Source organism: Protopterus annectens, chromosome 13.part0 (genome assembly GCF_019279795.1).
Source record: "Protopterus annectens isolate FY-2018-M chromosome 13.part0, PAN1.0, whole genome shotgun sequence".
Classification (NCBI taxonomy): domain Eukaryota; kingdom Metazoa; phylum Chordata; order Ceratodontiformes; family Protopteridae; genus Protopterus; species Protopterus annectens.
The window spans coordinates 798,514,377-798,540,564 of NC_056747.1; the positions used below are offsets into that span (position 1 = coordinate 798,514,377).

Here is a 26,188-nt window from a genome sequence, read left to right on the forward strand (position 1 = left end):
CTCAATAGATCTCCGGGATGCATATTACCACATCAAGATGGACAAACACTCCAGGAGTCTGCTTTGCTTTCGGCTAGGGGCCAGTCGTTTTCAATTTTGTGCCCTGAAGTTCAGTCTCTCTACAGCCTCCAGAGTGTTTACGAAATGCATGGCAGTGGTCACAGCTCACTTGAGACTAAAAGGATTCTGGGTGTTTCCATATCTGGATGACTGGCTCCTCACCGCCCCCACCGAGCATATTCTGGTAACAGCACTGCATTATACTCTCTCTCTGACAAAAGTGTTGGGAATAACGATACACTGGGAGAAATCAAACCTTACTTCTACACAACAAATAGAGTTCATTGGAGCAGTGTTCAATACCCAGTCCTGTCTAGTATCACTCCCAATTCACAGACTCCACCGACTGAGGCTTGAGCTCCGAGTGATACTTTCTCAAACAAAAGTCTCAGCAAGAGAAGTTCTTCAGGCCCTAGGCACTATGGCAGCTTCAATCCCAGTAGTGTCTCTAGCAAAGCTACATATGCGGATCCTGCAGTGGCTCCTTCTTTGTCAGTGGTTCTCAAACTATCTGTTACTAGATTTGAATAACCAACTCCTGCAAACAGGACCTCCTTTGGTGGATGTGGCCAGACATAGAACTTTGGAGTTGCCCATTTCAATCCCCTCAGCCCACAGCCATAGTGACCACGGATGCTTCCCTGATTGGGTGGGGGGGGGGCATTTCCAGGGAAAGACTGTCCAAGGCACATGGTCCACCTCAAAGGCCCACCTGCATGTCAGTGTGCTGGAACTGAGAGCTGTGCTGTTAGTGTTGCAGGCCTTTCATTCACCTCTCCCTTCCGGGACAGTTGCAGTTCAGTCAGACAATATGTCAGTGGTCTGGTATATCAACAAGCAAGGAAGAACCAAGTCCTACCCCCTGTGTCGAGAAGCCATGAGAATTTGCAGTGGATGATAGCTTCCAACCACTTTCTGATAGCAATGCATATCCCGGGGAGCTCCAACGTGATTGTGGACAAACTGAGCAGATGCATCTTCATGCCTCATGAGTGGTCTCTCAACCCCGAGGTGGCAACAGAAATCTTCAGCAACTGGGGCCAGCCTTGCTGTGATCTTTTCACCTCCTCATCGAACAAGTGCAGCAGCTATTTCACCCTACTTCCCCCGCAGGGGGAGTCACCGAGGGACGCTCTAATCCATGATTGGCCCATGGGACTTCTTTACAGTTATCCTCCCATCCCCCTGATTCCACAATTTCTAAAGAAAGCTCCTTGGTTGAGATGCAAGGTGATCCTCATAGCTCCATTCTGGCCTCAACAAGTTTGGTTCCCCTTCCTTCGGCCTCACCTAGTACACACACCGTGGATTCTGGACCCTCTACCAGATCTGATTACTCAGCCCCAAGGGTTGAGTCACCCAAATCTGTCCAGTCCCAAGCTGACAGCTTGGTTTCTCCACTTCCACTAGTCGCCAAGCAAGCTAATCTCTCCTCGCCTGTTCGAGACATCATTCTGACCTTTCATAAACCATCCACGAGAAGACTGTATCAGGATAAATGGAAAAGGTTCTCCATCTGGTCCAAAGATAACATGCTAGGCCTGTATTTGGCTCCAGTAACTGCAGTGCTTCAATACTTGGCTAAGTTTTTGATAATGGAGCCTCTGCCTCTACCATGCAAGTACATCTAGTGTCAATTTCCAATTTCCACAATGGTATAGATGGCATCCCTTTTATCTCTTTACACCTATGCAAGGCCCTCCTCAAGGGGACCTCTCATATCAGGCCTCCTGTAAGACATCCCGTGGAACCATGGAACCTCACTTTAGTCCTTCAGTCTTTGACTCAAAAACCTTTTGAACCTGCTGAGAAGTGTGACCTAAAGTTTTTGTTTTGGAAATCCTTGTTCTTGGGTAGCCATCATATCTGCCAGAAGGGTCTTGGAGCTACAGGCATTGTGTATCAAGATGCTATATCTGTTTTATCATAAAGACAGAGTATCACTTCGGGTGAATCCATCCTTCCTTCCCAAAGTTGTTTCTGAATTCTCCATAAAACAGACCATTGATCTACCAGTGTTCTTTCCGAATTTTGCCAATAGAGGAGAGTACTGCCTTCAGTTCTTAGACGTACATACACAACTGAAATTTTACCTAGACAGGACCAAACCTATCCGTAAATCTGAACAGCTTTTCATCTCTTTTTCTGGACCCAGAATGGGAGAGGCTGTTTCCAAGGTTACATTATCAAAATAGCTAAGGGACTGCTTACATTTCATCTATTCCCTCAGTAATGAACCTATGCCAAAAGTTAAAGCTCACTCCACCGGATCTATGGCAACATCTGTAGCTTTCCATTCCAAGGCTTCCATGGATGACATATGTGCAGCAGCTACTTAGGGCTAAGCATCATACCTTTATCAATCATTACAGTCCATACCCCAAAATGTGTTTAACACAGTGGAGAAATGGCTTCTACATCAATGCCTCATTTTGAATCCCAAAAAAACAAAACTGTTACTAGTTACTCCCACCCGTAGGGCCTCCCCACTTAATTTTACTTTCACATCTAGCAATGGTACTATTATATCTCCTGATTGTACTACTAAACTTCTTGGGGTTCTAATTGACAACAACCTTACCTTTGATTCCCATATTAATAGTACTATAAAACAGTCAACAAAAAATTAGGATCCCTATACAGGATTAAATCCTTTTTGACTCCACTAGCCAGGACCACCATTGCCCATACCCACTTAATCTCTGCCCTTCTGTATGCCTCGCCTATATATACGAAACTATGTAAAAACAACAACAACAAGCTAGCAATCTCCTACAATAATATTGCCAGATTTTCAACTGGGTCTGACTTCAGAGCCCATCATTGTGATAATCTTAAACAGCTAGGATGCCTAGAACTGCCAAATATAATACTATTTAACCAGTTAACAGTTGCCCACAAGATCCTGTACTAACCTACTAACACACCAATACTTACTAACCTAATCACGCCCTATAACAACCTCAAGACCCTATGCTCATAAGATAAACTACTTGTACAAACAGGTAAAGCTAACAATTTGGCTGGTGACTCCTTGTTCTACAATACTGTGGACATCACCTGGAACTCCCTCCCAAAAGACCTAACCACCATTACCTCTACAACATTATTTAAAAGCAAATTGAAGCCATACCTTAAATCACAGTGGCTATGCCCTTGTTCTAACCCTGTCTAACTACCTCTATTCTCTCAAAGTACTTATCACTATACCTGTATAAACTAGTTGCTTTTCTGTTAGCTACTAAGAGAGTGTATAAGCTACCTACTTTTTCTGTTAACTACAGAGAGAGTATTCTCTTGTATTAAAATGTTATTAGCGAAATATTTGAATGGCTAATCATAGCTGAAAGGTACCATGATTCTGTTTACAGAAATGCAACAAAATGTAATGAATGGGATGATTATCTGTAAATTTAGCATATTATAAATGATAGTGTGCTTTTTGTTTGTTGGAGCTTTTCTCCTCAGGCCTCCACTGAAAATGGACATATATCCAGTTGGACTAGCCCGGTCAACAAATGTAAAATAAATAAATTGGACTTTGTCTCCAGAGGGAGAGCTGCCTTCGGCTCAATGGTACTCAGGAATGTTCTTCCATTAGGGCCACCCATGGACCTCAGGGTAGCTTGAGATTCCTTCCCATCAGTGATGAATGGAAAGAAGATTAACAACATCAGATAAAGAAGTTATGTCTTACCATAACGTTCCATCTATGTTGTTCATCTTCTTTCATTCATCACTTCCCACCCTACTTCCCCCTCCAAAGGCTCCAGGGGGATGCTTTGGGTCTAAGTGGTGTCCTAGAGTATTTGCGCAGAAGTGGCCTCAGCTTTACTTCTCTTTCTCTAGTAAACTTGATCTGAGGTAACACGGAGAAGGGCATTCTGGGTTGAGACTTGGCTCGAGAGTTTTTTTGGCTGGTGTGAGCTTGGTAAATAGGCCGACTCAGTTCTGAGCTCTCAGAATCAAACCCATCAGTGATGAAAGAAAGAAGATGAGCAACACAGATGGAATGTTATGGTAAGACATAACTTCTTTTTTCTGCCTTGATGCAGTTGACTGCAAACTGTGAGTTATTGTCAAGTCTGCCTCTGATACCCAAACCCTTAAGCAAGAACTCACACTCCTGTCTCAAATTAAACACGACAAATTGCAATATTGTCTTATGTGGTAGACAACCTATCCTCTCCACTCAGCACATAGTATTAAAAAAATATCCAGTTCAAAATGACAATATAGTTAGGGACCTTGGTACTTAGGTTGATAATTCCCCCTCTTTTGGTGATCATGTGACAACAGTAATCAGAAAATCTTTCAACTTAGCACAGCTGATTGCCAAGGGAATATCATCCAGATCTAAAGAAGTCATTGTTCCCTTATATTCAGCATTGATTAGGCAAGTTGTGTACAGTACCCTCCTTCAGGATGTCCTTTACTAGACATAACAAACAATCAGAAAAAAAGACCCCAGAATGTCCAAACTAAGAAAATCACAGGCTTAAAGAAACACTGTCCCCCTATTTAGGATCTTGTATACTATTGAAGGTCTATATTATATAATCGAAAAGACAGATCAGCGAATGGCACTTACATCGTAAATGCCATTCAGCGAATTTGCTCTTGTGGGGGGCTGTGCCCCCCACTTATTATATATATCAACTCCAAAATCACACTGCAGTGAGGAAAGGTCAAATTTTCCAATCTTCACTGTACCGCAATCTCACGATGAACATTTCATTGAACAGAATTTTCGATGTAAGTGCCATCCACTGACCTGTCTTTTCTATTATATAGTGTAGAGCCTACTCTTGAGGGGAGATGTATGCTTTGTCTTCTTTGTCATTAGAGATTCAGTTGTTCTGGATTTCCTGTATCTCCACAGTTCTAATAGCTGGGCAGATAGCATAACCAAGGCCCTAACTCTTCCCCAGCTGATAACTAAAATCCAGTGGCTAGACAGATTCATCATGCAGCACCTTCCCAAACTGTGGAACAGACTGCTTCTGCAGGTTAGGCAGTACAACACACTATCATCTTTCAAATGGAAGCTGGATAGTTGGGTGGTTAGATGGGTACACACAATTTTACCCTGGGACTGATTGATTTAGCCCTCCTAGAGTAAGGGGATACAATCTGAGGGTGAGTATTGGCAAGATGTAATGGTTGCAAGATTCAGTTACCCTAAAATACCTATGAATTTTATGAAGAACGTTTTTTTTTACAGAGAGAGAGAAAGTAGTGTGACTGTGGACCACTATGCTAGAGAATGTGCTGAAGTGGTCATTAGCAGAGAGAGAGTCGGAAAAGCTTGGAATGGATGGGAGATGAATAGGAGAAAGGCAAAGAGAAGCTGTACAGTTGCTACCTGCAGTAGTTGGGAGGAGTACCTAAAAGCATTCATTGTCTTCCACTAGTTTTTGTGTAAAATATTAAACAGCTTTTTAGGACTCCTGACATCTTCGTGGTAAGACACCATCCTATCATCCTCGTACACTGGCAGCCTATGCCTTATGCATCAAGCTTGGGATGGCTGTATTGGAAAGAGATGGCCTCCATTAGGTCATACATGCTTGAAGCATTCTTTCTGGACTGTCTTTCCCTTATGACTGTCAATCCCCATTCCTTCGTTTGCTCATTCTTTCCCCCCTGACATTTGGTGTTCTAGTGTACCATGTCTGGGAAGGGAGAGCTGATGACTGTCATGGCTATCATCTAGTGTGGGTTAGGAGATTTCTGTGTGACCCTAATACACCACCTTTCTCCTATGGGTTAGGAGATCTATGCATGATCCTATTACCCTTCCTTCTCCTCCATTAGCTGAAAAACTTGGTGCAGTGGTTACTATGCTAGGCCCAGTGTGAGTGTGCACTTCTGTGCTAGATTACACATGCTACTTGGTGGACTCTGCTGTCTGAGTCCCAAATTGTAGGAGCTGCAGTAATTGGCCTTCCCTCAAGTGGAACTCTTCATATGAGTGTCTGTCAGCACCATCTCCTTAGGGTATCCAGCATTAGCTGTTTATTTCCATCATTCTTTCTTCAGCTGTTTTCCGCACCAAGCCCCTAATTAAACCCATACCATGTGGGATTTAGTCATGAGTGCATCATTTTTTTGTCATAGAGCCAGCTAGGAATGAGTTTTACACGACAATGCATGTTTTATAGGCCTTTGGTACACTAAATGCTGATGATGATTGGATAGAAATATACTTGCAAAACTGAAGACACCAGTGAGCCAGTAAAATCAGAAATTTATTGACCAATGGATTGAGCGCTTTCGTCAGTCTATAACCAAGACTACTTCAGAATCTATAACACCACAAACTGTACCACTTAAGTACAAGTAATACATATCACATGATAACATGTTAATTAAATCAATCAGATAATCGTTAATTAAAAACTTTTTAACCCTTTCAAATAAAAAATACTTATAACTCCAGACACATAACATAGAATCAAAGCTTAAACTTTGTAAGACTTCAAACGCAGTGCACTGGATATAGAAATACTTTCATTTAAGCCAGGGAAGACACTTGCATTCAGCTTTATTTGCCATATCATTTCTTTATACTCAATTCTGTCTTCCCATGGCCCCCGTCTCAAACTTTGAGGTACATAGTCTAATCCAAAAAACATAAAAGAATGATTGGGGTAACATTGAATGTGTTTAAATAAAGCTTTTTTTTCGTTCTTGTTCTTAATATCCAGGATACGTTCATAAATTCTTTCTTTAAATCTATGTTTGGTCTTGCCTACATAGAAACAAAGACATTTTTCACACTTTGCCACATAAAGTAACCTCTTTGAATTACAGGTGCAGTGAAATGGGGTAAACAACTTAAAACTTTCTATGTTCATAACACTGTTCACAAAGATGTATTTACATTGACTACAGGTTCTACACCTGTGGGTACCCCAATTCTTGTTGGAAAATTGCACAGGGGTTTAACCCCTTCTAGACTTTTTTTTATAGTTTTACCAATCTTATATATTATACAGGGTTTCTCACCCAGGGACTCTAGCCCTTTGCCATAACATGAAAAAAAATTCCAGTTCTTCATAAGAATATTACCAGTGTCCACTGTATAGTTTGTAATAAAGGCGCGTTCAATGGTTTTTCTATTACTCCTATTCATGTTGTCACTAGATCTGATTTCCAAGGTACCATCTACGTCCATATTAATATTACCTCTAAATGAAGACATAATCAGACCTTGTGCCCTTTTTGAACTAACTTCCTTTTTCATACTACATATCAAGTACATAGGGTAACCTCTCACAGCAAACATCATGGTTAATTTTTCAGCTTAACTATATACATATCATCCTCAGTTATCATTTTTACCAAGCGAATAAATTGTCCCTTCACTACTCCCTTTTCACATGCCAAGGATGACAACTTGTGTAATGCAATAAGGCATCTGAGTAATGAGGTTTCCTGTAAACATTTGTAGTTAAGCTCTTCTTTGTGTGATCCTTACTTATAAATACATCCATGTAACTAATACACTCCGTATCATAAGAATAATTAAATTTTAAAAAAGATGAAGTGTAATTAAAATAATCAATTAAGTTTACTGCCTCTCCTTCCTGTATCTCACTAGCTATAAAAATATCATCTAAAAAAATGAGCATATAACTTCCATATTTGTGTTCTGGGGTTATTAAGTACAAAGTACTTCTCCCATTGTAGCATAAATATATTGGCATAGAGAGGGGCGCAGGCTGCGCCCATTGCTACTCCTCTTTTCTGTTTGAAATATTGCCCCACAATGTATACAAAATTGTATTCCAAAATTATCTCCATCAGTGTCACCAATACATTGATTTCATCGTGTGACAATGTCCTTAAATCAATCAAAAAATGTCCTAAACCACTCCAAGCCTTGCAGGTGGGGTGCAGCATTTAAAAGGTTAACCACATCTATTGTTATAAAACATAACTGCTGAGAATATTTAACGTTTTTTAGCTTTTTAAAAAAATCCCAGGAATCTTTACATAGATGGTAATAATTATCAAGGCAGTTTTTTAATTTTAAATCCACATACTTTTGCCATTGCGTGCACCTTAGAGGTTGTCATCTGAAATCAGATCTAGTGACATCATGAATAGGAGTAATAGAAAAACCTTTGAACACACCTTTATTACAAACTATACCATGGACAGTGATGTAATTGGTAATATTGTTGTGAAGAACTGGAAAATGTTTTCATGTTATGGCAAAGGGCTAGAGTGCCTGGGTGAAAACCTTGTATAGTATATATGATTGGTAAAACTATAAAACAATGTCTGGAAGGGGGTGAAATCTCTCTGCAATTTTCCAACAAGAATTGGGGTACCCACAGGTGTGGAACCTGTAGTCAATGTAAATACATCTTTGTGAACAGTGTTATGAACATAGGAAGTTTTAAGTTGTTTACCCCATTTCATTGCACCTGTATTTCAAAGGGGTTAATTTATGTGGCAAAGTGTGAAAAATGTCTTTGTTTCTATGTAGGCAAGACCAAACGTAGATTTAAAGAAATAATTTGTTAGAGTGTATTTAACAGTGAATAAAAGGTTGAAAGTAATTCTGTTACAAATATGCAACATAAATAAGGTATAAAATAAAGCTTGCGTAAATGTAGAAATAAAGTTTAGCAATATATGATTAGCAACCATACTAAATTACTGTAGCTTGAAAAATAAGGAATCTGCTTAATGGACATGTTTCCATACAGACTCAGCAAAAATGTAAAAAAAAATAAGAATGTGTGCATTTCAGACTGTCACCAAGAAAGCTGACCTTTTACAGACTTGGCAAGAATGTAAAAAAACAGGATGTATGCATTTCACACACTCAGTAAGAAAGTTAACCTGCTTCTGAAAAGAGTGGACAACAGGAAAACAATCTGTACGTGTTTTTATCATATGACATTGTTAAGCAAGGACATTTGAATGGTGCTTTTATCAAGTCAGCATTTGCACAAGATGGTTCCTTAAAAGACAATACCAGTACAGGATGAAAACATATTTTTCTGCAAACACCAGCAAACAGATGTTCTCATACAAAGTCCAAAATAGAGTACCGTGGAAAAAAACAGGATGTAAAACTACTATAAAGAGACTATAGCAGATAACATTGTTAGAGATATTTTTTGTATTGTAGCTCTCATATCATCCATGCTGTTTGAGAAGTAAAGTAGAACAGTACCTGAAGCTGCAACAGTAGTTTGTGTGGTTTGTTTATAAACTGTCATTTATTGGTTACTGCTCAGAGTTTAGGTGCTGCATCAGTGTACACTCTGCAAGTTTCTGTGGGCAACAGACTCTGATAACTAGACTTTGATTTCAGCAGAATCCAGCCAGCAAGACCTAGTGTCTTAAGAAGACTTTGGATCCATCACAGTAAGCATCACAATAACAGCACCATGATTAGCACCTTATAATTAATTTTTCAATGGTGAGCCTACATGCATTTGAACACAGAGAGAGTGGTAAGTCCTGCAGGGGGTCACTTCAGTCAACTTGCAGTAACTAACATTTGTACATATGTGTAAATCCTAAACAGAAGTAGTCCAGTTTATGCAGCTTGCAGCAGTAAAAATTTTCAGACATCTGAATCCAGATTGAGCCTGCAGTCTAGGAAAGTAACAGTGCCAATAATTCTTCAAGAAAAGGTGGACATCTACTTTACACAGCAGTTCATTGCCTGTTGTGTTTCACCAGCTTCTCGAGTGACTCTGAAAACTTTCCAGCCATCAGCAACAGCAGCCTGATCACCTGTTTTCTTTCTAAGTGGTAAGACCTTTTTCTATGTCACATTTTTAGTGTGGATGCTATTAGACATAATTCAAGCAGGTGTAAGCCAAGCTTTAAATTGCAATGTTGGTATACACAGCACATTAGTAAATGTAAAACATATCAGGGCAAGTTGATAATAAGGCATTATGCAAATGTATTACAATATTTGACTGGTATCTTAAAGAAAATCATATGTGGTATGGCAAATGTTTATTGTGTGAATCAACAGAAACTGAATTTTGTGTATATTTCATAAAAAAAGTATTGCATGCCATTGCTAAAAAAATAGACTGTGAAAACAGACCTTTTCACGATAAAAAATTAACTAAGGGTAAAGTGTTTCCATTATATTCAGATGTTGAACAGTTATGTCCTGTCACCACGTTAAAAGTTTATTTTGGAGTTGCAACAACAGTCAAATCAGTCATTGACAGAACCTCCAGTATATCTTGTTACAAAAGAATGTAATAAACTTCTAAGAGACAGACACAATGAGTTCAGGAAGTACAGACAAAGTTATACATACATCTTTTCAAAAGTGCATAGGAGTTTTAGACCATGCAACATTACAGAAAACTCTTCAACAGCAGTTACAGGATAAAGAAAATAAATTAGCTGAGCTTATGGAAAAACTTGCAAAAGAGCAGGAAACTACAGTTGATCTATACAAAAGAGATACATGTTATAATATGTTTGTGTTTTGAAAATGGTTAAGCATACATGGTAGGATCTGATATATGACTTTCATTCAATTAAAGCAAGACATTTATCGGTACTACAGTAAGGTAGAGCAAATAACTGCCATTCTCATAGCATAGTTAAAAAACAGTTCTAGTGTATAAAAATAGTTAATAACAGTAAAGATTTAAAGTCACAAGACTGACATACTTGTATTAAAATTTAAAGTCACAAGACTGACATGCACGCATTTTCTTTTCATCTAAAGTACATCTGTTACAATGCACAATAATAACAGGCAGACAATAGCAAATATAAATAATGTAAATATAAACATGTGTTAGTTAAGCTAATATCTATTTGTTTTTTTTTTTTACATTTTTTTTATAATGGTATAGTAACATCACACCAAACAGTTAAAGTTCTGAATTTTAAAAAAGAAATAAAATTATAGATTGTATTAGTCAAGCAGTCTTTTTAAAATTAATGGCAGGGCAGTTAAATAAATGAATAAATACTGAAATCAAAGTTAAAAATATATAAGCTAATTGTAAAATAATGTCTATTTATGTAGTATAAATACATAGTTATGCAAATCACAAATATTTATTATAATTCTAAGTGGTTTATAACTGCATTTTACTATTAAATTGCAAGTGTATTAACAGATGATTAAAGGAAAAATGCTAAAAGGGTTAACTATGGTCTATAGAGTCTGAAATGTGAGCTCAGACCTTCCTAGACTGGATAAATAGTTACAGGAAATATTGGAAAGATAAGGTAAAAAAAAAGCAATACTGATTGCCAGACAAGTGGCTTGAGTTTTTCTAAAACATTATTGTTATTAAAACATAATTGTTAAGTATTCACATGCAACGCTATTTGGTAATTATAATAAAACATCACAGTTGTGCATATATGTCACTGATAATCGGTTTGTAGATAAAGGTTAAAAGTAAAAAACCTCAGTTACATCAAGTATAGCCAGCAGATGGGTTATAGTATACATACAGTTCAAATAAAGTATACAGGAGGGTACAAATGACTACTAGTAGTGGTATACAGCAAAGGTAACAGAAAAATATAGTCTGTCATTGAAAACAGCCAAAAAATTATCAAATCAGACAAAGGTACATAGTTTATTAGTAACCTAATAAAGCAAATGTATAACCAAAGTGTTGGGCTGACATACATTATAAAGCAAATAAACAATACCGTAGTACTACAGGGGGAGAGGTACTTTCTCAATTTTACACTGACTGTGTGAACAGTATTGCAAAAGGGCCTAAAATAAAGCTACAGGAAGAAATAATATCTCATTCCTTCTTGACAATACTCTTTCAATGGGGAGGGGAAAACATGTATTAGTGCATTAGAAATACTGGTAAACAGATTAAACCTGACAGGATAAAATATTTTACAAGTTGCTACTAGCTTTTATGCTAGTTGTTATTGTACTGTTTAGTATTAAATTGTATTTATAACTTGTTAAACTGTAAAGCTATACAAGAGATGGCTTAAAATTGCTTTATCAAAGCTATATAAAAGAGAGTAAATATATGTAAGAATTGAGCAAGAATGGTCACTATTTTTAATATGTTTTTGGCAAGACAATGTTGGTATGCAAAAAGCATGAATGTTTCTAATTGCTGGGTATGTAGTTCCCTCTGGTGGCAATTCCACTAGATACTTCTAAGGAGACATAAGAATTTTCCAAGATTTTGCTTGATGTTAATGTTACTAAATTTGTAGACTGGACTAAGTGTACTTTACAGTCTTTGTATGTACAAATACAGACAAATTCAATACAAATGAAATTAATGTCTAGCAATGAATATGTGTGGAGAACCATGTTTAAAAAATGGGTTTAGTGTACCTACTAGATTGAAATGCATGAGTAGCAAACAGTCTGTGTAGATATATACTGTATAGGGCACATTGTAAAGTAACAAGTTCAAAAGTAATTTGTCAAGTTGTAATTTTATTACTAATTGTAATTTTATCACTGGGTTTTGGACCATCATTTTATCAGTTCTAGTATTGGTTACCCCAGTTAGAGGAAAATTTTATTAAAATATTATACTCATGCAGCTAATGGACTAATATGTACATAGCATTCTTTAGTGTATAAATCATGTTTTTTTAATCCTCAGATATTAAATATACTGAAACAATTACATTCAAATATTATCTAAGCCCAGTTCAGTACTTTACCAAGGTGTTTAATATGTTCACTTCACTGTCAGCCAAGGTGTTAATGGGCAGTTCAGAGACATGACCACAATGTTATGCTTAAATGACATTGAAACTGTATATTTTCAGCAGTGTATAAATGCTTGCAGTAGCACATAGTTTTTGTCTGTTATAAATATTAGTCTATTGCTAATCTTTTGGTATAAATGATTAATAAAAGTAAATAGTTAATTCAACAGCTGCAGAGAGTTAATGAAAGAGTTCCAAGTCATAAATTAAATTCTGTGATTGCAAAAGAATAAATTAATCAAGTTAAAACTAAAGCAGACACAGCCCATAACTGAAAAAATATTTTCACAGAATGGTCTGCAAAAGAAAAAGTTGTTAAATACATTCAGTTTTAGTAGTAATACTTGATATCATTGTATTATTGCATTTTGACTTGTATCAAAAGAAGACTAAAGGTTTTGTTTCTTAACGTGTTTTCTATATAATCTGATCAAAATACATATTAGAATAAAGTGTTTTGAATACGTTAAAAATAAAAAGAGGGAATTATTAGAGTGTATTTAACACTGAATAAAATGTTGAAAGTAATTCTGTTACAAATATGCAACATAAATAAGGTATAAAATAAAGCTTGCTTAAATGTAGAAATAGAGTTTAGCAATATGTGATTAGCATTCATCCTAAATGACTGTGGCTTGAAAAATAAGGAATCTGCTTAATGGACATGTTTCCTTACAGACTCAGCAAAAATGTAAAAAACAAGAATGTGTGCATTTCACACTGTCACCAAGAAAGCTGACCTCTTACAGACTTGGCAAGAATGTAAACAATAGGATGTATGCATTTCACATTGTCAGTAAGAAGGTTAACCTGCTTCTGTAAAGAGTGGACAACAGGAAAACAATCTGTACATGTTTCTATCATATGACATTGTTAAGCAATAATGTTCGAATGGTGCTTTTATCAAGTCAGCATTTGTACAAGATCGTTCCTTAAAACACAATACCAGTACAGGATGAAAACATATTTTTCTGCAAACACCAGCAAACAGATGTTCTCATACAAAGTCCAAAATAGAGTACCATGGAAAAAACAGGATGTAAAACTACTATAAAGATACTATAGCAGATAACATTGTTAGAGGTATTTTTTGTATTGTATCCCTCATATCATCCATGCTGTTTGAGAAGTAAAGTAGAACACTAACTGAAGCTGCAACAGTAGTTTGTATGGTTTGTTTATAAAAAGTCATTTATTGGTTACTGCTCAGAGTTTAGGTGCTGCATCAGTGTACACTTTGCAACTTTCTGTGGGCAACAGACTGTGATAACTAGACTTTGATTTCAGCAGAATGCAGCCAGCAAGACCTAGTGTCTTAAAAAGGCTTTGGATCCATCACAGTAAGCAGCACCTTGGTAAATTAATTTTTCAGAATTTATGAACATATCCTGGATATTAAGAACAAGAATGAAAAAAAATATTTTATTTAAACACATTCAGTGTTACTCCAATCATTTTTTTCTGTTTTTTGGATTAGACTATGTACCTCAAAGTTTGAGAGGGGAGCCATGGGAAGACAGAATTAAGTATAAAGAAATTATATGGCAAATAAAGCTGAATGCAAGTGTCTTCCCTGGCTTAAACGAAAGTATTTCTATATCCACTGCACTGCGTTTGAAGTATTACAAAGTTTAAGTTTCATTCTATGTGTAAGATGTATGTGATAAGTATTTTTTTATTTGAAAGGGTTAAAAACTTTTTAAATTAATGATAAGCTGATTAATTTAATTAATGTGTTATCATGTGATATGTATTACTGGTACTTAAGTGCTGTAGTTTGTGGTGTTGTTATGGATTCCGAGGAAGTCTTAGTTATAGACTGATGAAAGCGCTCAATCCTTTGTTCAATAAATTTCCAAATTTACTGGTCCGCTAGTATCTTCAGTTTTTTTTCTGTTTTGTGGCTTTGGATCCTGGTCCTGGTACGTGTTTTCTATTAGTGTTTCATGGTAGAAATATACTTGGCATTATGCCTAACTGGTATTCAGATGCTTTAGCAGTTGTTTTGTTTGTGAAATAAATGACTTCTTATAGCTTTATATTTCTGAAATTTATTTGCAGGCAAGGTCATGTTACCAGATTGGGCCAGTTTATGGTGGAGTTCCCCCTTTTACCTTGTCTGGCTCGGGTACTCATAAAGGCAGCTTCTTATGGCTGTGAGGATCTCTTGCTTCCAGTAGCAGCAATGCTGTCTGTGGAAAACATCTTTATTCGTCCAGGTAAGCCAGTTAAAGATGCCAGGTGTGAATGACGTAACTCTTTAATTTAATTTAGCTGCATTTCAATTGATTTTTTTAACTTCAGGATCTTGATCCACATTTTCTCATTCCTCATGAGGTTATGTCACATGCTTCACAGGGACAGAAACACACACAAACACATAAATCTAGAGCTTTCGATCTTTATCATATATATTTTATATCTGTATGCATCTTAAGTAGCATGAAGCACAATGTAGCCACACCCTTAACAATACTATTCAGTCTCCGCCTCCATACAGGTTTTGTACCAAGCAAATGGAGAACAGCTGCACTCATCCCCCTGTATTTAAGGGAGGACCTTCCACATATCCATAAGTCTGACTAGCCTCTTATGCAAAGCTATGGAAAACTTACTATGGCACTAATCAGTCAGGACATAGGGGACTTGCAAACACTGGACTAGTTCATTTTGGATTTGTCAGGTTGTCAAGGGCAGGTCAAACTTACTGAACCTTGTAAATTTTTTTGAAAAGGTCACCGGAGCAATGGATGAAGGTAAAATGGTACACACCACATGCCTCTACCTGGCCAAAGGTTTTGACACATTCCTCACTCAGGCATAGTAGAAAAGTTAATAAACAGAGAATAAATACCTGTATCCCCTGCTGTATTGCCATTTGGCTCACAGATAGGATGCATGAAATCAAAACAGGGGATGTTACCTGTGCAAAGAGGAGAGTCACCAGTGGAGTGCCCCACGGTTCTGTGCTGGGATCTTTCCTGTTTGGCATATACTTTTCTGAAATGTCCAGGCACATCCAACACCTGGAACACACACAGAAATATCTTACTAAAAGGGTACAAGCCCTAAACAGCATGTCCTACATGGACTGACTTAAAGCCCTGTCATTATACTTGGTATCCTACAAACTGCTAAGTGGTCACCTGTGTCTGGCATACAGGGCATCCTCTGACCCAATAGTGATGGATTTACTGCACATCAGCAAGTCAAATAGTATCAGAAATACTCTGTCTAGGGATCTAAACCTCTTCTGCAACATCAACAGAACAGTTTGCAGGGGCCAGTTTATCTCGCAGAGGATACAGCTGCTCTGGAGCAGACTCCCTATACACATAAAACAAAGTTTGTCCCTATCTATATTCAGGTGCAACTTGGATCTATGGATAGGAAACAGAAAACTTACCATATGACTGCCCCTTGGACTACTAATGGAGAGAGGTGGTCATATATGCTTTATTTCATGAATGGATCCCCCTCAAATTATCTCTCTTACGATATCAGTTATTTTCATTAGGGGTAATATATAACTAACGACTATGAGATGGGTAAGGCCAATCTCTAACAGAATGGAATAAGTTAATTTGAGTACAAAAAGGTAAACTGCCTAGGCTTAAAATGGCCAACAGGGCATCAAACCTAGTACTTACCTATAAACGTACTAAAAAAAAAATATATATATATATATATATATATATATATATATATACATACATGTACAGAGTTAGATGTATATATATATATATATATATATATATATATATATATATATATATATATATATATATATATATCCCATTTCTACTAGTGGCCACCCAGTACTCAGATGTTGAGTTGGCATACTTTTGCAACACCCTCATGCCAGATTAAGAAATGGCAGCAAACTGCTAAATACCTTACTAAGGTGATCACATTCTTATCTTTATCTCTGTTCTGATGTTCTTCGTTTCACTGTTGCAGTCATTACATTTGGGTAATCCTGCTGGCAGGTTGCCCTCAGCCGGCCTGAATTCCAAAGTCTTGGGTCCTGCGTCGGCTCCTGTCGCCCCTTCCCTGACATCAGGTCGTCAGGGGTATAAAAGAAGCAGCCGACGCCATTTTCTTTAGTCTTTCTTGCCGCGCGGTGCCCGAAGCAGAAGCAGTTTGCAAGTGCCGGTCGGCCGACTCCTGAGATTTTCGTGTTCGAGGATCCAAAGTCTTCAATAAAGCTGAGTACCCTGTTGGGGAAACTTTTTTCTTGCTCCAGACCGATGTCAGGAAAAGTTAATAATTGCATTTCTTGTGGGAAGCAAATACCTCATAAGGATTTTTATTCTTACTGTATTCCTTGCCTAGGCCCTGATCACAACGTTTCTGGTTGTCGGTTTTGTGCTAGATTTAACCAAAGCACTATTAAGCGTCGGTATGATTTTGCTTTAAATTATTTTGGATGCCGGTTTAATTATCCAGAAATGTTGTCGGATAGCCATCCGACTACCAGAGTCCACAAAAAAACGCAAAGAAAAGGAAAGAGATAGACAACCGAGGCCCAAATTGACGACAAAGCTTCTCCTAAGCCAGTCGCCGGTTCGCCAGTCCTCAGTGAAGCGCTTTCAGAGCCCCTGACGCCCGCTACTTTAGAGTCGCAGGCCGCTACCGACTGCCACGTGGAGTCGGCCATACCACTGGAAACTCAAGGTATGGGAGCCTCGGATATTATCCCTTCAGATGGGTCTGGAGCCGCTGAGCAGGCACCAGCTTCTGAGGGTGTATTCAGACCTAAACATTTTTACATCAAACGGAATTCAGCTTCAAAGGCAAAGACTAAAGCACCTTCCAAAGCAAAGAAACAAACCTCAAGAGGCACGTGGTCAGGCCTCTATGCCCAAAAAACAGATGCTCAAAATGGCCGAAGACTTGATTACCTTGATCAGGGGTTCCCATCCCCCTCCTGATAAGAGGCCTGGGCAAGAGACTGACTATGAATTTTCAGATCAGGTTTCCATTTCTTCTGATTTCTCTTCTGATCAAGAATATTCTCTTCCCCCCTATGAGGATTCTGATGCTGAATAATCTATACCTTCAGCTTCTCCTCCAGAGGACTATTCTTTTGGGGAAACCTTACATACCATGAGGGAGCATTTCCACTGGGAGAGCCAAGATTTTTCAGAATCTAGAAAGAGGCTCAGAGATTTCCTATTACTACCTCAACACAAGCCACTAGTCATCCCACCTGTGTTAGACATTGTAGATGATGTGTTTTCGGAGTCCAGCCTTACCCCTGACTCCTTACCTCCAGCTCCTGTTAAGCCTGACAGATATTACAGGGTTCCTGACTCTCATAAATTCCTTTTTAAAAACCCTGCTGCAGACCCAGAAACTATTTCTCAGGGTCCGAAATGAGTTAAGGCTTCCGCTGCAAAAAACCCTACTGCCTCTGACAGAGATTCTAGGGCACTGGATAGATGGGGAAAAAAGGTTTACACATCTGCTACCTTGGCTATAAGGGTCTTAAACTGTCAGTTTCATATGCTTAAATATCAGCAACATGTCATGGCATTGCTTAAACAGAAAATGTTGTTAAACTCTGAATGTGCAGAAAACAAGGAAATGCAGGATTTATTGCATGCAGCTGAACAAGTTGGAAAGCATACTTTGCAATGTGGTTTTGATTCTTTAGAGGCCTCCTGCAGGGCCGTAGTTACAGGTTCTGTAATTAGGAGGCATGCTTGGTTAAAGGAACAAAATCTGCCTGATCATGTTAAAGCTAAATTATTAGATGCACCTTTACAGCATGATACTTTGTTTGGTGTTAAGGCAGAAGAGGTGTTAAAGAAAATGGAGGACAAAGCTAAATCTATGCAAACAGTCAAAGATTTTTTACTTCGAAAAGATGGCAACAACGACCCAGTTATCTGCAAGAAAAATTCTGCAGGCTTTGGGCTTCAAGGCATCCTGCATCCTACTAATTCCATATGCAAGACTGCATATGAGGAAACTTCAATGGTACCTAAAAAGTGTTTGGACTCAACATTGCCACAGCCTGGAAACTATGATTACTCTCATTCCCTGCCTGCAACAGGAGTTTCGATGGTGGGCAAAGGCTTGTCACCAAAACAAGGGACAGCCATTCACATTACCCCCAGCCAGGCAGACACTAACAACGGATGCATCAGATTATGCCTGGGGGGCCCACATGGTAGGACGATGCATTCAGGGTACATGGACCTCAAACCAAATGCATCTGCATATCAATCAGAAAGACATGCTAGCAGTTCAAAATGCCCTGACAGCCTTCAAGAACTTACTTCATCCAGGACAACTACTGATAAAGACAGACAACACCACGGTCATGTGGTATATAAACAAGCAGGGGGGCACACATTCTTACCCCCTTTGCAGACTAGCCATGACTTTGTGGGACACAGCATTGACTTACCAAGTACATCTGCAGGCACAATTCCTGCTAGGAAGGAAAAATACTCTGGTAGACGAACTAAGCAGAAACCTTATGGATCCCCACGAGTGGCACCTGGACCCACAAGTCTTCAGCATGATAACAAGGAAATGGGGATGCCAAGACATAGATCTATTTGCCTCCCCTCACAACTACCAACTAAAAAGATTCTGCACAAGCATTTATCACAGACAAGCATGGAAAGTGGATGCCCTATCTTTCAGCTGGAAAAACCTATCAGTATACGCATTTCCCCCTCTGCCTCCCCAAGGTACTCCTAAAAGTCAGACAGGAGAAGCCAAAGATGATACTGATTGCCCCAGACTGGCCCCGCCAGTACTGGTATCCATTACTAAGGAGCTTGTCTCAATGCCCAGCTTGGACCTTACCTCAAATACCTCATCTATTGTCCCAGCAAAACAGTCAGATCCTGTACAGCCAACTCAGAACTTTAAACCTGATAGCATGGCGAATAATGTAATCATACAAAACAAACCTCACAGTAAAGCTGTGATGGATGTCATTTTGGAAGCCAGAAGGCCTAGTACTAGAAAATCTTACGCTGGAAAATGGAAGACATTCTGTGCTTGGAACCAGGCACAAGGAACTGATACAGCTGTGCCAAATATTCCTCAGATTTTGCAAAAGTTAACTGAGATGCTGGACAAAGGCCTATCTTTTTCATCTATTAAAATTCATGCCTCTGCCATTTCATCTCATATGCTGCGGTGGTGGTGCTGCGGTATCGTTGTCGCCTCATAGCAAGATGTTGTCCCGTTCGATTCTCAGCATCTTCTGTGTAGAGGCATACATGAATGGGGCGTGCCTTCGTTGAAGGTTGTGCGTCAGGGCTGGTAACCTGGTGCGTAAAAATCCACTACCAATCATTAGCGGACCGGAGTTCCGCTGTGGCGACCCCTAACCGGGAAAAGCCGAAAGACACAAACAAACAATGTAGAGCCACCAATCTTTTCTCATCCTTTAATAAAGCAGTACCTTAGAGGAGCCAGAGATTTAAGACCTCCAAGGAGATCACCAATGCCTGCATGGGACCTCAACTATGTCTTGGAAAAACTCACCCTGCCTCCTTTTGAGCCAGCTGCTACTGCTGATATAAAGTTTTTATCTTGGAAAACAGCTCTGCTCCTAGCAATAACTTCTGCAAGACGAGTTTCAGAGCTACAGGCACTCATGGCTGTGGAACCTTTTATCATTTTTTATCCAGACAGGGTCTCTCTGTGGACAAACCCAACATTTATGCCTAAGGTGGTGTCCAGTGTGGCTCTCAACCAAATTATTCACCTGCCAACCTTTTATCCAAATCCACAGAACAAGGGGGAGAGAATTCTGCATTCTTTGGACGTACACAGACAGCTTAGATTCTACTTGGACAGAACCAAAGTTTTCAGAAGGACAGAGCAATTACTAGTGACATATGCTGCAGGATCACAAGGAAAGGCTATCACAAAGCAGACTATTCCAAAGTGGATAGGCCACTGCATTTGTTTCTGCTATGTACACCATGGCAAGCCAGTACCTAAGGGCATTAGGCCACACTCAACCAGAGCTGCAGCCACTTCAGCAGCCTTTCTCAGGGGAGTACCTACCAAGGTAGAGGCTGCTACTTGGAGTTCAGTGCACACCTTTACAAAGCACTATCATCTGCCATTCTACTCTAAATCCAGAGCAGGCTTTGCCACTGCAGTTCTCCAGGGCCTCATAGCCACTCCTAATGCTGTTTAGCTCCAGCCTGCCAACCTTAGCTTTGGGACTCTACCCAAATGTAATGACTGCAACAGTGAAACATGAAGAACATAGTACAGTTGTGTACACTTACCATAACTGTAGATGTTCGAGTGTATTCACTGTTGCAGACCAGGTTACCCACCCACCATTTCCCTTTTTCTTCTGATGAAACCTATCTTTCCTTCTCTAATTTATACAACCTATGTGGTGTATTTGCTTGTAGATGAAGGTGAATTTTGTATTGGTGCATGTAATTATACATATATAAATTTTGGCAACCCTTTTAGGGGGCACCTGCCATCCGGGGCAAGAAAAAAGTACAGTTGTGTACCTACCATAAATGTAGATGTTCAAGTGTATTCACTGTTGCAGTCATTACACTTGGGTTATCCTGCTGGCAGGCTACCCGCAGTCGGCCTGAATTCCAAAGTCCTGGTCCGACGTCGGTTGCTGTCGCCTCTTCCCTGACGTCAGTGCACCAGGGGTATAAAAGATGCAGCCGACGCCATTTTCTTCAGTTTTTCTTGCCCCAGATGTCAGGTGCCCCCAAAAGGGTAGGCTAAAATTCTGTTTATAAAAAAGCATGCACTAACATAAACAATACCTTCATCTACAAGCAAATGCACCACATAGGTTGTATAGAATAGAGAAGTACAGATAAGCCCCAGCAATGAGAGGGGGATGGTGGGAGGGTAACCTGGACTGCATTAGTGAATACACTCGAACATCTACATTTATGGTAGGTACACAACTGTACTATGTTCATCGTGTTTCACTGTTGCAGTCATTACACTTGGGTTGAATCCCAAAGCTGAGGTTGGGTGGCTGGGCCTAAATAGAATTAGGAGTGGCTATGAGGCCCTGCAGAACTGCAGTGGCAAAGCCTGCTCTGGATTTAGAGTAAAGAGGTAAGTGGTAGTGCTTTGTAAAAGTGCGCACTGAAGTCCAAGTTGCTGCCTCCAAAATGTCCTTGGTTGGTACTCCTCTGAGGAAGGCTGCTGAAGTGGCTGCTGCTCTGGTTGAATGTGGCCTAATGTCCTTGGGCACTGATTTGTCATGTTGTGAATAGCAGAAACGAATGCAATGGCCTATCCATTTTGAAATAGTCTGCTTTGAAATAGCTTTTCCTTGTGATCCTGCAGTATATGCCACTAAGAGCTGCTCAGTCTTTCTGAAAGCTTTAGTTTTGTCCAAGTAGAAGCGTAGCTGTCTGTGTATGTCCAAATAATGCAGAAGTATCTCCCCTTTATTCTGTGGATTTGGATAAAAGGTAGGCAAATGAATGGTTTGGTTAAGAGCCACACTGGACACTACTTTTAGGCATAAATGTTGGGTTTGTCCTTAGAGAAACCCTGTCCAGATGGAAAATAATAAAAGGTTCCACAGCCATTAATGCCTGTAACTCTGAGACTCTTCTTGCTGAAGTTATTGCTAGGAGCAGAGCTGTTTTCCATAATAAGAATTTTATCTCAGCTGTATTGGCTGGCTCAAAGGGAGGCAGTGTGAGCTTTTCCAAGACAAAATTGAGGTCCCATGCAGGTATTGGTGCTCTCCTTGGAGGTCTTATGTTTTTGGCCCCTCTGAGGTACTGCCTTAGCAGTGAATGTGAAAAAATTGGTGGATCCGTATTGTAATGAGCTGAAATGGCAGAGGCATGGATCTTAATTCATGACAAGGGTAGGCCTTTGTCCAGCATCTCAGTAAGGTATTGTAAAATCTGAGGAATATTTGGAACAAACGTGTCAATTCCTTGTGCCTGGTTCCAAGCACAGAATCTCTTTCATTTTTCTGCATAAGATTTTCTGGTGCTGGCCTCCAAAATAACATCCATGACTGCTTTAGAGAGAGGTGTGTTCTGAGTGGTTATATTATCTTCCATGCAGCCAGTTCTGAGTTGGCATTGCAGGATCTGATTGTTTTGCTGGGTCAGTAAATGAGGAATTTGAGGTAAGGTCCAGGCTGAGCCTTGAGACAAACTCTTTAGGATTGGATACCAGTGCTGGCGTGGCCAGTCTGGGGCAATCAGAATCATTTTTGGCTTCTCTTGTCTGACCTTTAGGAGTACCTTGGGGAGGAGAGGCAGTGGAGGAAAGGCATATACTGTAAGGGTTTTCCAGCTGAATGATAGGGCATCCACTTTCCATGCTTGTTTGTGATAAGTCCTTGTGCAAAATCTCCGTAGTTGGCAGTTGTGAGGGGAGGCAAATAGATCTATGTCTGGGCATCCCCATTTCCTTGTTATCATGCTGAAGATTTGTGGATCTAGTTTCCACTCATGGGGATCCAGAAGGTTTCTGCTTAGTTCGTCTGCCAGAGTATTTGTCTTTCCTGGCAGGAATTGTTCTTGCAGATGTACTTGATAAGTCAATGCTGTGTTCCACAAAGTCATGGCTTGTCTGCAGAAGGGGTAGGAATGTGTGCCTCCTTGCTTGTTTATGTACCACATGACTGTAGTATTGTCCGTCTTTATCAGCGGTTGTCCTGGATGAAGTAGATCCTTGAAGGCTGTCAGGGCAATCTGTACAACTAGCATCTCTTTTTGATTGATATGAAGATGCATTTGGCTTGCGGGCCATGTTCCCTGAATACATTTTCCTGCCATGTGGGCCCCCCAGGCATAATCTGATTAATCTGTTGTTAGTGTCTGCCTGGCTGTGGGTAAAGTGAATGGCTGTCCCTTGTTGTGGTGACAGGCCTGTGCCCACCATCAAAACTCCTGTTGCAGGCAGGGAATGAGGGTAATTAATGATTCCAGGCTGTGGCAATGTTGAGTCCAAACACTTTTTAGATACCATTGTAGCATCCTCATATGCAGTCTTGCATATGGAATTAGCAGAATGCAGGATGCGATGAAGCCCAAAGCCTGCAGAATTTTTCTTGCAGATAACTGGGTCGTTGTTGCCATCTTTTCGAAGTAAGAAGTTAGTTGCCTTTGTTTGTCTGGCGTGAGATAAGCCATCTGGGCAGTTGTATTTAAGCTTGCACCCAGGAATATTATCTCTTGAGAGGGGTACCAGTTTTGATTTCTTTTCGTTTACTGTGTACCCTAGGCAAATTTGTAGTTTTTTTTACAAACGCCAGATGCTTCAGTAGAATGTCCTTGTTCTTTGCTTGAATAAGGCAGTCGTCCAAGTAGGGATATGTATGTATTCCTTTTTGTCTGCAAAATGCGATTACTGGTGCCAGGCATTTTGTGAAGACCCTGGGCGCAGTAGATAAGCCAAAGGGCAGTGCAGAGAATTGGTAGTGCATTGAGCCAGCTATGAATCTGAGGTATCTTCTGCAAGATTGTCTGATTGGGACATGCAGGTATGCCTCTTTGAGGTCCAAAGTTACAAGCCAATCCTTCTTGCCCAGCATGGGCAGAAGCTGCTGCAGAGTCAACATTTTGAATTTTGGAACGTCCAGAAAAGTGTTTAGAAATAGATAGGTCCAGTATTGGTCTCCAGGCTTTGTCCTTTCTGGGTACCAAGAAAAGTCTTGAGTAAAATCCTTGTCCCTACTCTTGCTGTGGTACTCGCTGAATAGCCCTCATGTCCATGAGAGATGAAACCTGCTTTTGTGCCTATGCCCATTGATTGTGTGGTGGCTCTGGCATACCTTTTGTCTTTGAAAGGGTGTGAAAGTGGAACCTGTAGCCCTGAGGCACTATATTCAAGACCCATTTGCCCTGGGTGATCATATGCCAATTTTGTGAAAAAAGTACTAGTTTTCCCCCTAAGGGTGCTGTCAAAAGATAAGTGCTTGGTATTGGCAGAGGAAAGTCATTGGGACTGTTTCCTATATGGCTGTGATTTGTCTTCTCCGCTTTTGGAGGTAGAAGCACCCCATTGTTTAGGCCTGTATGAGCCTTGGGGCTGGGATCTGCCTCTAGGGCATCTGTATCTGCCTCTTTGTGGCCTGTCTGACACTGGAAAGGACCAATTCTTAAAAGGCCAGTTCCTGCTAAACCTGGGTGGTTGTACCTGTAAGAAATCCTTAACTGTCTGCATAGCTTTCGCTTTATCCTCCATTTTCTTCAACACCACTTCTGCCTTAACAGCAAACAAAGTATCATGCTGTAATGGAGCATCCAATAATTTTGCTTTAACATGATCAGGCAGATTCTGTTCCTTTAACAAAGCATGCCTTCTAATGACAGAACCTGTAACAGTGGCCCTGCAAGAAGCCTCCAGTGAATCAAAACCACATTGCAAAGTATGCTTTCCCACTTGTTCAGCTGCATGCAATAAATCCTGCATTTCCTTGTTTTCAGAACATTCAGAATTTGTCAACATTTTCTGTTTTAACAGTGACATTAAGTATTGCTGATATTTAAGCATATGAAACTGACAATTTAAAGCCCTTACAGCCAAGGTAGCAGAAGTGTAAACTTTTTCCCCCATCTGTCCAGTGCCCTAGCGTCCCTGTCAGAGGGGACAGGGTTTTTTGCAGTGGAAGCCTTGACCCCTTTGGGACCCTGTGATATAGTTTCAGGGTCAGCAGCAGGGTTTTTATATAGGAATATATGAGAATCTGGAACCCTGTAGTATCTGTCTGGCTTAACAGGTGCAGGGGGTAAAGAGTCAGGAGACAGGCCGGACGGACTCTGAAAATGCATCATCTACAATGTCCAGAACAGGTGGAATAGCAAGACGTCTGTGCTGAGGTAGTAGGAGAAAGTCCCTGAGCCTTTTCTTAGATTCTGAGTAATCTTGGCTCTCCCAGTGAAAATGCTCCCTCATGGTATGCAGGGTTTCCCCAAAAGAATAATCCTCAGGAGGAGAGGCTGAAGGAATACATTCGTCAGCATCAGAATCCTCATAGGGAGGAAGAGAGTATTCCTGTTCAGAGGAGGAGTCAGAGGAAATGGAAACCTGATCAAAAGAGTCATATTCTGTATCTTGCCTAGGCCTCTTATCAGGAGGGGGATGGGAACACCTGATCAAAGTAATTAGGTCTTCGGCCATTTTAAGCATCTGTTTTTTAGGCATGGAAGTCTGTCCAAGAGAATGCTGTACTTGTTTCTTTGTCTTTAAAGCTGTTTTAGTCTTTGCCTTTGAAGCTGAGGTTGTCTTGACATATAACTGTGTAGGTCTGAAAACACCCTCAGAAGCGGATGCCTGCACAGCTGCTCCGGACCTATCTGAGGGAATAGTTTCCGATTGTCCAATACCTTGAGTATCCAGAGGCCTAGTTGTCTCCACGTGGGAGTCAGTAGCGGCCTGTGGCTCTGAGGTA

The 26,188-nt window shown here is 39.9% G+C and overlaps 1 protein-coding gene across 3 annotated transcripts in view; it reads left to right on the forward strand.

Moving 5' to 3' along the window:
- Positions 1 to 26,188, forward strand: part of DHX40 (DEAH-box helicase 40) — an 866,160-nt gene that overhangs the window by 411,534 nt on the left and 428,438 nt on the right. For all 3 annotated transcript variants that reach the window (XM_044054528.1, XM_044054529.1, XM_044054530.1), the window contains one exon: positions 14,848 to 15,005. In XM_044054528.1, coding sequence (XP_043910463.1) covers positions 14,848 to 15,005 — 158 coding nt within the window. The remainder of the gene's footprint in view (positions 1 to 14,847; positions 15,006 to 26,188) is intronic.